General features: G+C 49.3%; 1 protein-coding gene across 2 annotated transcripts in view; it reads right to left on the reverse strand.

The window, feature by feature from the left end:
* Nucleotides 1-240: 240 nt before the first annotated feature.
* egflam (EGF-like, fibronectin type III and laminin G domains) overlaps nt 241-12,177 on the reverse strand; it is a gene marked incomplete at both ends in the record, with an annotated part of 149,530 nt that continues 137,593 nt past the window's right edge. For both annotated transcript variants that reach the window (XM_084325750.1, XM_084325749.1), the window contains 2 exons: nt 241-392; nt 10,421-10,524. In XM_084325750.1, the coding sequence (XP_084181876.1) occupies nt 241-392; nt 10,421-10,524 (256 nt within the window). The remainder of the gene's footprint in view (nt 393-10,420; nt 10,525-12,177) is intronic.

Consider the following 12,177-nt stretch of genomic DNA (forward strand, 5'->3'; position numbering starts at 1 on the left):
AGCCGGTGTCTAGTTGTAACAGGTGTTGATTAGAGCCAGTGTCTAGTTGTAACAGGTGTTGATTAGAGCCAGTGTGTAGTTGTAACAGGTGTTGATTAGAGCCAGTGTCTAGTTGTAACAGGTGTTGATTAGAGCCAGTATCTAGTTGTAACAGGTGTTGATTAGAGCCAGTGTCTAGTTGTAACAGGTGTTGATTAGAGCCAGTGTCTAGTTGTAACAGATGTTGAATAGAGCCAGTGTCTAGTTGGAGCAGGTGTTGATGTTCTTGCCATCAGCAGCATCCTCTACCAGAGCGAGGTGGTAGTCAGTAGAGAGGGTGAAGTGAGACACACAGCCCACCAAACCTCCCATGTACTGTCTGTTGGTGTGCAGGGCTATCTCCTTCATTCCACCTGGAGGGGTAGAACAGAACAGGCACAGATAGAAGTATTTGTCTCTATAATGTTATTATAAAACAAGGAACATAGTGTCACAGATGCGAGGTATTGAAGGCTTTAAGGGGGGACATAATGTGTTGTTAGCTCTGGGTGCCCTTTGCAAAGGGATCATCCCTATGTTCCCCGGGTCCTATGTTCCCCGGGTTCTATGTTCCCCGCTTTGATTGATTAATAGATTGAACATTTTATAAATCTTTATTATTTTATTAATTATTAATGTCCGCGTTGTTTCGAACGGTTAAGCTTAGGCCCTCTTTCGAACTGGTTAAGGTTAGAGTTTGGAATCAGGGCTGGTGGTCTAAAATGTTCAATCAATCAATCAATCAATCAAAGCAGGGAACATAGGACCCGGGGAACATAGACATGCTCCCTTTGCAAACTGTGATGTTGGCCGAATGGAAAAACACAGTGAGGAATGTACCAACACACTTCTCCCTCTCTCTCCCCCCCCCCCCCCTCTCTCTCTCTCTCTCTCTCTCTCTCTCTCTCTATCTCTCTCTCTCTCTCTCTCTCTCTCTCTCTCTCTCTCTCTCTCTAGCTCTCTCTAGCTAGGCTAGTGGTTCTTATCCACTTCCATTCACTTGTGCAACCAGATAGCTTCCTACTGAACACGCATAGAGGAGGACATTGGTATCTATCCTCTCCTCTGACTCTGGAGAAGACAGTAAGCGCATTTCACATAATGTTGGCATGTTCCTTTAAATACTTAGCTAACCTAAGCTAACAGCTCAGAATGGCAGTAAAATGTAACGGTGTTCTACTGAATGTAATGGTTTTCTACCAGGAGCTTTCATACTGTGGTGTTGAGACGGTCAGCTCTGGGCGAGTGGGCGGCTGCTCTGTGTCGGCATAGATATCTATAGAACACTAGATAGCTTAAGGCGGAGTCACCAGCGTCACTGAACCGCCGCCATCTTGCTCCAGTTAGCCTTGAGTGAGAGTGAGTGAGCTGCACAGACAAAAATACTCATAACTCGCTGAAATATTGACGGATTTACAAACGGGTTGGTTTGCTATAAACATCAAAGATGTAGTTATGATACTGCATACTTATAAAAAAATCTTTTTTTAAAGATGTTTTTTTTTAACAAACCGCTAGAATCATAGCCACGTTAATAATGCTTGTAATAAACCAAACCGTTTGTAAATCCGTCAATATTTCAGCGAGTTATGAGTATTTTTGTCTGTGCAGCTCACTCACTCTCACTCAAGGCTAACTGGAGCAAGATGGCGGCGGTTCAGTGACGTCGCTCTCCATTGGCCGGCAGCGCGGGCAAGCTATCTAGTGTTCTATATATATCTATGTGTGTCGGTGCAGTCTGTTGTTGTTGAGATGTCAAGTATAGATTGAACCGGTCTTACACAAAGTGCCATGCTGTCGAGGCGCTGTATGTGTGAGTATAAGAATGGATTACTGAATGTATGAACGAGTGAGTCAGTAACATTGCTGGTCATAGAGGTGTTTCGCATCTATAAAATACACACAGCATAGTGGGTAAAACCTAATGGGCATTAGTATGGGTCTTACTGTATGTTAAATACCTATGCATCCTTCAACTGCATATAACCCATATAACTCTGTATGATAGCATTTACAATAATGCTGTATATAGGCCTACTGTAACTGAGGGGTACAATTCCCTGACTGTATTGTTAGATATGATACTTACTACCACTACCTCTTGTACTTTAGACTCTGGCCACCCAGTACTAGGCATAAATAATTATGGTAAACACTCCCACGTAGATGAAACGATCCAACACAAATGTACCAAGTCGAAAGTCTGCGTTTAATAATAATTAATACATAGCAAAAGGTATGTAGAGCAATCACTTAATTACATTTATGATTTGAAATAGGATGCACTTTTATGGCAAATGAGTATTCGTTGGTATATCAATAGAGAACGTCCAATCTCTGGTGGCGCAGGCGGTAAATATACAACCTGGAATATTTAAGGAATAATAGCAATGATACTTTAATGATTATAGAACTGGATACACTAGGGGGGAATTCCGGTCGCTTGTAAGACAACTGGAGAAGGGGGGGGGGGGGGTAGAGTCTGGCTGTATCCGTCTGGCCGAGGGTATCCTGGGAGAACCCACGGTTGTGCGGCTCGGTGCCTCAGCGATCCTCGATCCACAGATGAAAGCAGTTGGACTCTCTGTGGGCCGGCTTCCTCCGGTCCACGATGGAGAGACGTGAAGCGACCTCGTCGTGTAGAGCGTCTCCTCACCTGTCGTCCTCTCCGGGGGGGGGTTTCCAACACACGGCAGTGTTGGTCTTTATCCATAGAATAATCACTGTATACAAAGCATAATCCGTGCCTGGGAAGGCGGGCTGTCGTCGGTAGAATAATCCGGTATGCAGGTCCACTCGCTCGTCGGCTCTGGGGCTCCTCGGGTGCAGCCTCACATGGGGTCGGCCACCCTGGATAAGCAGCCAGTTCTCTGCCCGAAACGATGGGGTACTGACTACGATAGTATTCTCACCGCACGAAGCACTACATATGAATAGACTATTATTAGCTTAATAGACTACGTCCAACTCGACGATATAGTGCCAAATATGACTATTCAAATATTAATATACACGATGTCTCAATACCGATGGTAGGCCGAACTTGGCCTTACTCCCACACGTGGCGTCGCGGGGAGGCTTTACGTCTGTCACTCTATTGGAGGGTAAGAAACTGGACTAAAAAGGAAGTCCTACTTTAGTAGCGCAGTATATATACGCACTATGAACAAATAGTACCGTTAGTGGTGCGGTAGCCAGATTCCTACGCGGAACTAGGACTTGTTCGTACATGTTGAGCGGTACGTTTGAACTGGGTCTGGGGGGTATGGCAGCCTGGCACCAAGGTCTCGACCAATAGTAGAATGGAGACTATTATGGGATGTTCAGTAGGCTAGAATGGATATTCAATGCATATTGTACAAGGAATATACAAGGGATATCAGGGAATATTAGAGAATATACAAATACAATTAAATATATATATATAATAAATATATATATTCGGTTTAATCTGGCCCTTCACAACAGCCACCCCCTGATTGGTCCCAGACCTAATCAGTTAAGCAGAGACAGATTAATCGCGTTGTCTATTTACACATAAGGGTTTGCTGTAGGGGTCAGTCAACTTCACAAAGTCATAGGGTTATAGGGTCATGGTCATCATCGATTGTGTCTGGGAGTCGGGGCAGTTCTATGAGCCTCGCCACGGGACGGGTGTAAGTGCGACCCTGGACAAGCACTTCAGCTGCTCGGACCTTGCCGTCGGCACCGGTGATCACTTTGCTTACGCGGCCGGCCGGCCACATAGCTCTGGGCAGTGATTGATCAATAATCATGACGACTGTTCCTTCTGTCAAATTGTCTCTCTCCTTTACCCACTTCTGGCGGGTCTGTAGAGACGGTAGGTAGTGCAGTAGGAATGTCCTTTGTTGTGCACTCTCTATGGTAGTGCAATCATCTATGTTGGGGTCTGCGGAGATAACAGTGCTCAATCCACAGAACACAGGCTTCTTATTCTCAGCCTCCTCCTGACTGGCTTCCCTCGGGATAGGCGTGGGCCACTCTCCTTCCGGGAGCTTTAGGAATGCTGGGCCGTCACTGTAGACATTGCGACGGGTGAGGTCATCTAGGGGCATTCCCCGGGTGATGACGTCAGCTGGGTTCTGTTTTGTATCAACGTAGCGCCACTCTGTTTCTCCGGTTAACTCTTCGGTTAAGTCTTGAATCTCGGTGACTCTGACTCCCACGAAGACTTTGTACTTGCATGAGTCCGATTTGATCCAGGCGAGTACTGTCGTGGAATCTGACCACAGGATTGTTCTAGACACCGGTATGGTGAGCTCACGTTGGATGAGCGTGGCTAGGTGCGCTCCGGCTAGGGCTGCGCAGAGCTCTAGGCGTGGGATAGATTGTTGCTTGCGTGGGGCTATTCTCGAGCGGGCGAGGACAAATGCTGTGTAGATCTCTCCCCCCTCTTCTTGGGCCCGCAAGTAGGCTACTGATCCGTATGCGACCTCTGAGGCGTCACTGAAGACGTGTAAGTCCATTTTACATGTCTCTGGCCTCACCGTGGGTGGGAAGTAGCTTCGGCGCATATTAACGCCTGGGAGTGAGTGGAGCTCCATCTCCCACTCTCTCCAGGTGGATGCAAGGTGTGCGGGAATGGGGTCGTCCCAGCCCTGGTCCTTGTCCCACAATGCTCGTACAATCATTTTTGCCCTGGTGGTGTACGGTAGAATACATCCTAGCGGGTCATATTGTCGGGCGAGTGTTGTGTACACACTCCGTCTGGTGGTCGGCGCCGCCGCCGGCCTTCCCTGCTCCGTAGTCAGGGGCTTGTGTCTGTAGTGAAGCGAATCTGTTTTGAATCGCCACACCAATCCCAGGGTCATCTCCTGGGCTTCTCCCGGGATTGTAGCCATCCAGGTCTCGCTGCTGGCTGCCTTGTCCTCGGAGGAGAGGCTGCGCAGTACTTGCGGATCGCTGCTGGCCCACTGCCTGAGATCAAAGCCGCCTTTGATCAATGAGGCGCGGAGTTTAATCAGGAGAGCCTCGGCTTCTTCCTGGGTTGAAAGGCTTTGTAGACAGTTGTCTACGTAGAAGCTGTTCTTTACGCTGTGTCGGACCTCTTCGTCCGCTGCTGGGTCCTCTGCTACATGTTTCTGTAGTGCAAATGTAGCACAGCAGGGGCTGCACGTCGTTCCGAAGGGGAGGACTTCCCATTGGTAGATGGCTGGGTGCTCATCTCCTGGCTTCTCTCTCCATAGGAACCGTAACAGGGGCTTGTCCTCCTCTACTAATCTCACCTGCAGGAACATTCCTTTAATGGCCACCTTTTCCTGGCGGAAGCGGAGTAGAACGCCGAGTAGGGAGGGGCCGAGTGTGGGACCGGGCAGTAACTCTTTATTCAGATTTTGGGATCCGATCTGGTAGCTGCAGTTAAATACTATGCGGTCTTTACCGTTGTGATGGACCTTGTGGTGAGGCACGTACCACGATTCAGTGGTCTGGTCAGCCTCTTTAATGTCCATCTTTGTGACGTGTCCCGCTGTGATGAGCTTCTCAATCTCAGCGCGGTATACACTCTCTTGGGCGGGGTTCTTGGCTAAGCGCCGCTCCGTGTTCAGCAGGTACCGTTCTGTGGCGTCTGTCTTGGCGTGGAAAGTAGGCATTCCTTCTCGCCGCAGGAGTGGCGTGGCGTATCTCAACACGCCGTTGACCGGGTCTCTCTTGGTCCCTGTCTCGAGGAGGTGAATGGCGTAAATGTCATCTTTAGAGCGAATGTCTTTCTTTCCGTTCTTAAAGGGCATTTGTTCCAAGGTCCATAGCCGCTCTACGTGTTGCAGGAGTGCGGTTTCTCCCTCTGTGACTCGGGAGTGGAGACATCTAGTGGCTGTACTTCGGTTGAGAGATTTGGCGAGCGGCCCTTGGAGAGTCCATCCCAAACGGGTCTCGACTGCTGCAGGACAGCCTCGGGGTCCGGTATGAACCCGGTCTATCGGGACAATGAGGTCTGCATGGTCGGAGCCTATCAACAGGGTCGGCATAGCATTGTCTATGAGCGGGATCGGTAACTTGCGCAGATGTGCATATTTCTCCATCAGCTTGGCGACGGGGTATGTGTACCGCGACAGTCCTATTTCTTGGCTGGTGAAAGCGTCTGTAATCTGGTACCGTCGCTCAGGCTGGCCGCTTGCTGCGATAGAGAATGAGACATTCTCGCCCTTTATCGTCTTCAAATCTCGTCTTATTGTCCGAATTGTCATTTGGGTTTCGCTTCCCCGCAGCCCTAGCTGGGCCGCAGCGGAGGCGAGCACAAGGGTCTTCTCTGACCCGTCATCGAGGACGGCGTAAGTGTCCAGGACTTTATTCTGGTAGCTTAGTGTCACACGCACTACTTTTAGGAGTACTCGGGCTCCACTGCTGCTGGCGGGATCGATGTACATGACGCTCGCTTTGCTGCTGGATGGTGCGGGTGAAGGGCGCCGTCTGTTACTGTCGTGAAGTATGTCCAGATGGGCTCCATCGCACTTGGTGCACCTTTTCTTTAAGCGGCATTCGGCTGCCATGTGTGAGCGTGCACAGCGAAAACAGCGCTTGTTGGACTTTATCCATTGACTTGCTTCCTCCGCGTTCAGCTTGGGGAAGGAGTCACATTGCGCTAGCCAGTGTTCTTTCTCACAGTAGGGGCACACTATCTTCCACTTCTCCGTTCTGGAGGGGGTACTGTGGCTCCTGCTGCTCGGTACTGACTCCGATTGGTGCATCACAGTCACCGATCTTCTTCCATCATTTAGTCGTCTGGTTCCTTCTCTGGAGCCAGGGGTGCTCCGTCCGAATGTATCTAGCCGTAGGCTGCTGACTTCTCTCGCCAGGAAGTCTGCTAGATCGAGGAGGTTCGGTTCGGGGCCATTCGGGTCTCGGTGGTCTCTCTGCCGCCTAAAACGCTCCTGTCGAGCGGGCGGCAGCTTCTCCAAGATCCTTTCCACATTTGAGTTGGCGTAAAGTTCATGCCTCCCCTTCTCTCTCTGCGCTCCCAACATCCCTACCAGGGACTGCACTCTGATGGACAGGTCGTCCAGTGCTCGATTGTCTATTGCTGGGGGTAAGCGGTCGATGTGTCGGATCTCCTGGATCACGTAATCCCATATGCGCCCATACCTCTGGTCCAATGCTACCAGCGCTGCTGTGTATGGGGTGGTGGAAGTCGCGTAGGCGAGCGCTATATTATGTGCGCGGGGTACCTTTAAGTGCTTCAGTAGGATGGCGTATTTATGGCGTTCATCCAATACATCCACCAACATGGTCTCCAGACACATGCGGAGTTCTGTATACTGGGCCCGGTTCTCTTGGGTGAAGTCGGGTACCATAGGCGTGCCGATGTATGACGCTGACTGTGGATACATCGGCGAGCGTTGGGGGAGAGGCCTCCTAGGCGAGTCTCCTCCCGCTCCTTGGTATGGGCTGGTACCGGCAGTGTACCATGGCCCGCTTGTCCAGGTGCTGTTCCTCGGTGCGGGTCGTGCGTCGTGCTCACCCGGGTATAGAGTCGGGGGTCTGTAGCGCAGCTCCGCGGGAGTATAGCCTGGGCTGTACCGGACCTCCTGGTCCGGTAGAGTACTGTGCTGTCGTCGGGCGTGGTTCTCCTCCTCTTCCTCTTCGTCTTCAGTTAGGTCATCCAGTGCTTGTAGTCTCTGGTTTAGCCTCTCCACAGGATATTCTGCTCCTTCCCGGTTGCTAGGTCTCGCTTGGACCGGTGGGGGGAGGTGGTCTGTGGGGGGTATAGACCTCGTCTGTTGGTCAAGTTCAGGGTTGTTTACTCGGCTAGGGGATGCCGCCCTGGAGGTGTGTCTAGACGAGTTCCTGGAGCCTCTAGCGGAGGGAGAGGGTGTTGTCCGTCTGATCAGCTGTTCTATTAGTTGCGCTTGCTGTCTGTCACGCTCTGCGTCCCGTAGAGCACCAGCAGCTGCTCGCTGGCTGTCTGCTCGGTCTCGGGCCACATTCTCTTCCCTCTGAATGCGTCTTATTTCTAGACGTATATGCTCTTCTTCGCTCCGCTGCTGGATCTGCAGTCGGTCGCGTTCAGCAGCGGCGTTCAGGCTGATGAGGAAGGCCTGCTGTAGGGTCCTCTCTGCCTCGCTGGGAGAAGGCGGTTGTATAGGGGAGCCTTCCCTCGGGGTACTCCTTGCGGAGCCTTGGAGCTCTATCTCCACGGTGCTCTCCCCGTCTTCTTCCGTGCCGAGTTCTCTCTTGGTAGCGTTGTATTCCTCCCGGGACTCATCGGGGACTACTTCTTCAGTACTGGCGGGGTGTGAAGTCATGTCTGGTTCCCACTGGTCCCCACCGTGAACTTGGTCAGTTACATTAGAACCCGTAGGGGCCTCTATGGTCGGGGTAGTCTGGGCGTTGGGGTTAGACATACTTTTACTTTCTAGTTTTACCACGTTTACTGTTAGTAGAAGACTAGGTTGTTGACTGACAGCGTAAGCCTCTAAGTACTGAGGGAGCCGTCGTTCGCGCTGCGGGCGTTGGTTAGGAGGATCGTTTCGTGGAGTGTTCATCATAGGCCATTTCAATATTAATAACACTATATTAATATTACACTAATTACCCTCCGGCTCGAAGGACCAATTGTAACTGAGGGGTACAATTCCCTGACTGTATTGTTAGATATGATACTTACTACCACTACCTCTTGTACTTTAGACTCTGGCCACCCAGTACTAGGCATAAATAATTATGGTAAACACTCCCACGTAGATGAAACGATCCAACACAAATGTACCAAGTCGAAAGTCTGCGTTTAATAATAATTAATACATAGCAAAAGGTATGTAGAGCAATCACTTAATTACATTTATGATTTGAAATAGGATGCACTTTTATGGCAAATGAGTATTCGTTGGTATATCAATAGAGAACGTCCAATCTCTGGTGGCGCAGGCGGTAAATATACAACCTGGAATATTTAAGGAATAATAGCAATGATACTTTAATGATTATAGAACTGGATACACTAGGGGGGAATTCCGGTCGCTTGTAAGACAACTGGAGAAGGGGGGGGGGGGTAGAGTCTGGCTGTATCCGTCTGGCCGAGGGTATCCTGGGAGAACCCACGGTTGTGCGGCTCGGTGCCTCAGCGATCCTCGATCCACAGATGAAAGCAGTTGGACTCTCTGTGGGCCGGCTTCCTCCGGTCCACGATGGAGAGACGTGAAGCGACCTCGTCGTGTAGAGCGTCTCCTCACCTGTCGTCCTCTCCGGGGGGGGGTTTCCAACACACGGCAGTGTTGGTCTTTATCCACAGAATAATCACTGTATACAAAGCATAATCCGTGCCTGGGAAGGCGGGCTGTCGTCGGTAGAATAATCCGGTATGCAGGTCCACTCGCTCGTCGGCTCTGGGGCTCCTCGGGTGCAGCCTCACATGGGGTCGGCCACCCTGGATAAGCAGCCAGTTCTCTGCCCGAAACGATGGGGTACTGACTACGATAGTATTCTCACCGCACGAAGCACTACATATGAATAGACTATTATTAGCTTAATAGACTACGTCCAACTCGACGATATAGTGCCAAATATGACTATTCAAATATTAATATACACGATGTCTCAATACCGATGGTAGGCCGAACTTGGCCTTACTCCCACACGTGGCGTCGCGGGGAGGCTTTACGTCTGTCACTCTATTGGAGGGTAAGAAACTGGACTAAAAAGGAAGTCCTACTTTAGTAGCGCAGTATATATACGCACTATGAACAAATAGTACCGTTAGTGGTGCGGTAGCCAGATTCCTACGCGGAACTAGGACTTGTTCGTACATGTTGAGCGGTACGTTTGAACTGGGTCTGGGGGGTATGGCAGCCTGGCACCAAGGTCTCGACCAATAGTAGAATGGAGACTATTATGGGATGTTCAGTAGGCTAGAATGGATATTCAATGCATATTGTACAAGGAATATACAAGGGATATCAGGGAATATTAGAGAATATACAAATACAATTAAATATATATAATAAATATATATATTCGGTTTAATCTGGCCCTTCACAACACCTACCGTATATATATATTTATTCCTCTATTTATCTGTCTGTACATACTTGCACATAATCCTTTTACATATCTGTAGATATATGTACATATCCCTTACCTACTCTTACTTGTTACGCTGCTGACTACTACCATATATAATTTTTTTATCATTATATAGAATGAAGTCTGCAAGGTCCTGTTACTGCAAGGTCCAGCTACATGGAATGACGAATATGCTTGTTCTGTAAGTGAACTTTGTTACATAGAACATAGTTCTAAAAAATAGTTGTGCATCTTTACGTTCCAGCCCTATAGTTCACAGTAAATTTTCGCAGAATAAATTTCACTCAAACTGAGTATAATTTTACTCAGTTTGAGTAAAATTTACTCTGCGAAATTTACTGTGTTGTGACTCAGCACCACTTACCAACATACAGGGGTCCGTTGATGTTGAGTTGTCTCATCTTGCCAGGGGACCGGCCTGTCTTGGCTCCGTAGTCGTCTACCGTCAGCTTCCCTGACTGGCCGTCCCTGTAGAGACACCAGGAAGCAGAGAGTTGAAGCGAGCCTGCTCAATGAAACTGGGGTCCTTAAAAAAACAGTATTCATCAATGTAAAACAACTATAATAATATCTGACTGAAATGTGAAATGGGGCTTCTGGACTGCTGAAAACCCGGTAGCCTTACTAGCCTTTACAGTTGTCATTAATAAGGCTGAAAGATAAAACAGCAGCAGCTAGGTTTTTTCGATTTATATGTCGTTAGATTAGATTAGATTAGATTCACTTTATTGTCATTACACGGTACAAGACAGTTCAACGAGATTATGTACGTCCAACCAGGATGTGACAATCAACAGTCAGTTGCAATATAAGGCATTATATAAATAAAACTGTACAGTGAAGTGCAATAGTTAGCACAATGTGCAATGGTGAGAATAAAGAAAAAATCATTAAAACAAAGTCTACATAAGCTATGGCTATATACACAGGTATACAGTGAGGTGCAGTGGGCTAAGTAGAGTTTTGATTCAGAAGTCTGACAGCCGAGGGGAAGAAACTATTCGTGGTCCTGTTGGTTCTGCCTGGGAGGCTGTGGTAGCGTGCCCCAGAGCGAGTACCCCGCAGGCGGGTGAACAGTCCATGGTTGGGGTGAGAAGCGCCTTTGATGATGTTCCGTGCTCTCCGTGAGCACCGCTTCTCATAGATTGATGAGATGGGGGGAGTGGGGTCTTGGTGATGCGTTTGGGCTATTTTCACTACCCTCTGCAGTGATTTCCGGTCCTTAACAATGCAGTTGCCGTACCAGACTGAGATGCAGGTGGTGAGGATGCTCTCAATCGTACAGCGATAAAAGTTTGCTAGCGCGGGAGGGGGTAGGTGGAGTTTGGCCAACTTTCTCAGGAAAAAGAGGCGCTTGTGGGCCTTCTTGACCAGGGTCGAGGTGTTGGTGGTCCATGACAGGTCCTCAGAGATGTGGACTCCCAGGAATTTGAAACTACAGACCCTCTCAACCTCCTCTCCATTGATGTGGATGGGGCTGTGCGTGCCTGTTTTATTATTATTCCTGAAGTCCACCACTATCTCCTTAGTTTTTTTGGTGTTGAGGGCCAGGTTGTTATTAGCACACCACTGAGCTAGGTACTTGACCTCCTCTCTGTATGCCGACTCGTCATTGTTGTTGACTAGTCCCACCACGGTGGTGTCATCTGCAAACTTGACAATGGTGTTTGAGCCATGCACCGGTTTGCAGTCGTGGGTGAAGAGGGAGTAGAGAAGAGGGCTCAGCACGCATCCCTGCGGTACACCAGTGTTCAGGATGAGAGTGGAGGACTTAAGGCTGTCCAGTCTGACATGGTGAGGTCTGTCGGTCAGGAAGTCCAGTATCCAGTTGTAGAGGGAGGGGTCGCTGCCAAGGTCGTGGAGCTTGGTGATCAGCTTGGAGGGGATGATGGTGTTAAACATCCGGCTGAAATCAATTAACAGAAGTTGCACGTACGTGTCCTTGTGGTCCAGATGGAGGAGGGCAGGGTGTAGTGCTGCGGAGATGGCGTCGTCCGTACTCCTGTTCTGGCGGTAGGCAAACTGGTAGGGGTCAAGTGAGGGTGGTAGGCAGGATTTAAGGTGAGCCAGGACTAGCCTCTCGAAGCACTTCATGATGGTGGAGGTGAGTGCTACGGGTCG

This window comes from Notolepis coatsorum, assembly GCF_963971535.1.
Source record: "Notolepis coatsorum genome assembly, chromosome: 1".
NCBI classification, from domain to species: domain Eukaryota; kingdom Metazoa; phylum Chordata; class Actinopteri; order Aulopiformes; family Paralepididae; genus Notolepis; species Notolepis coatsorum.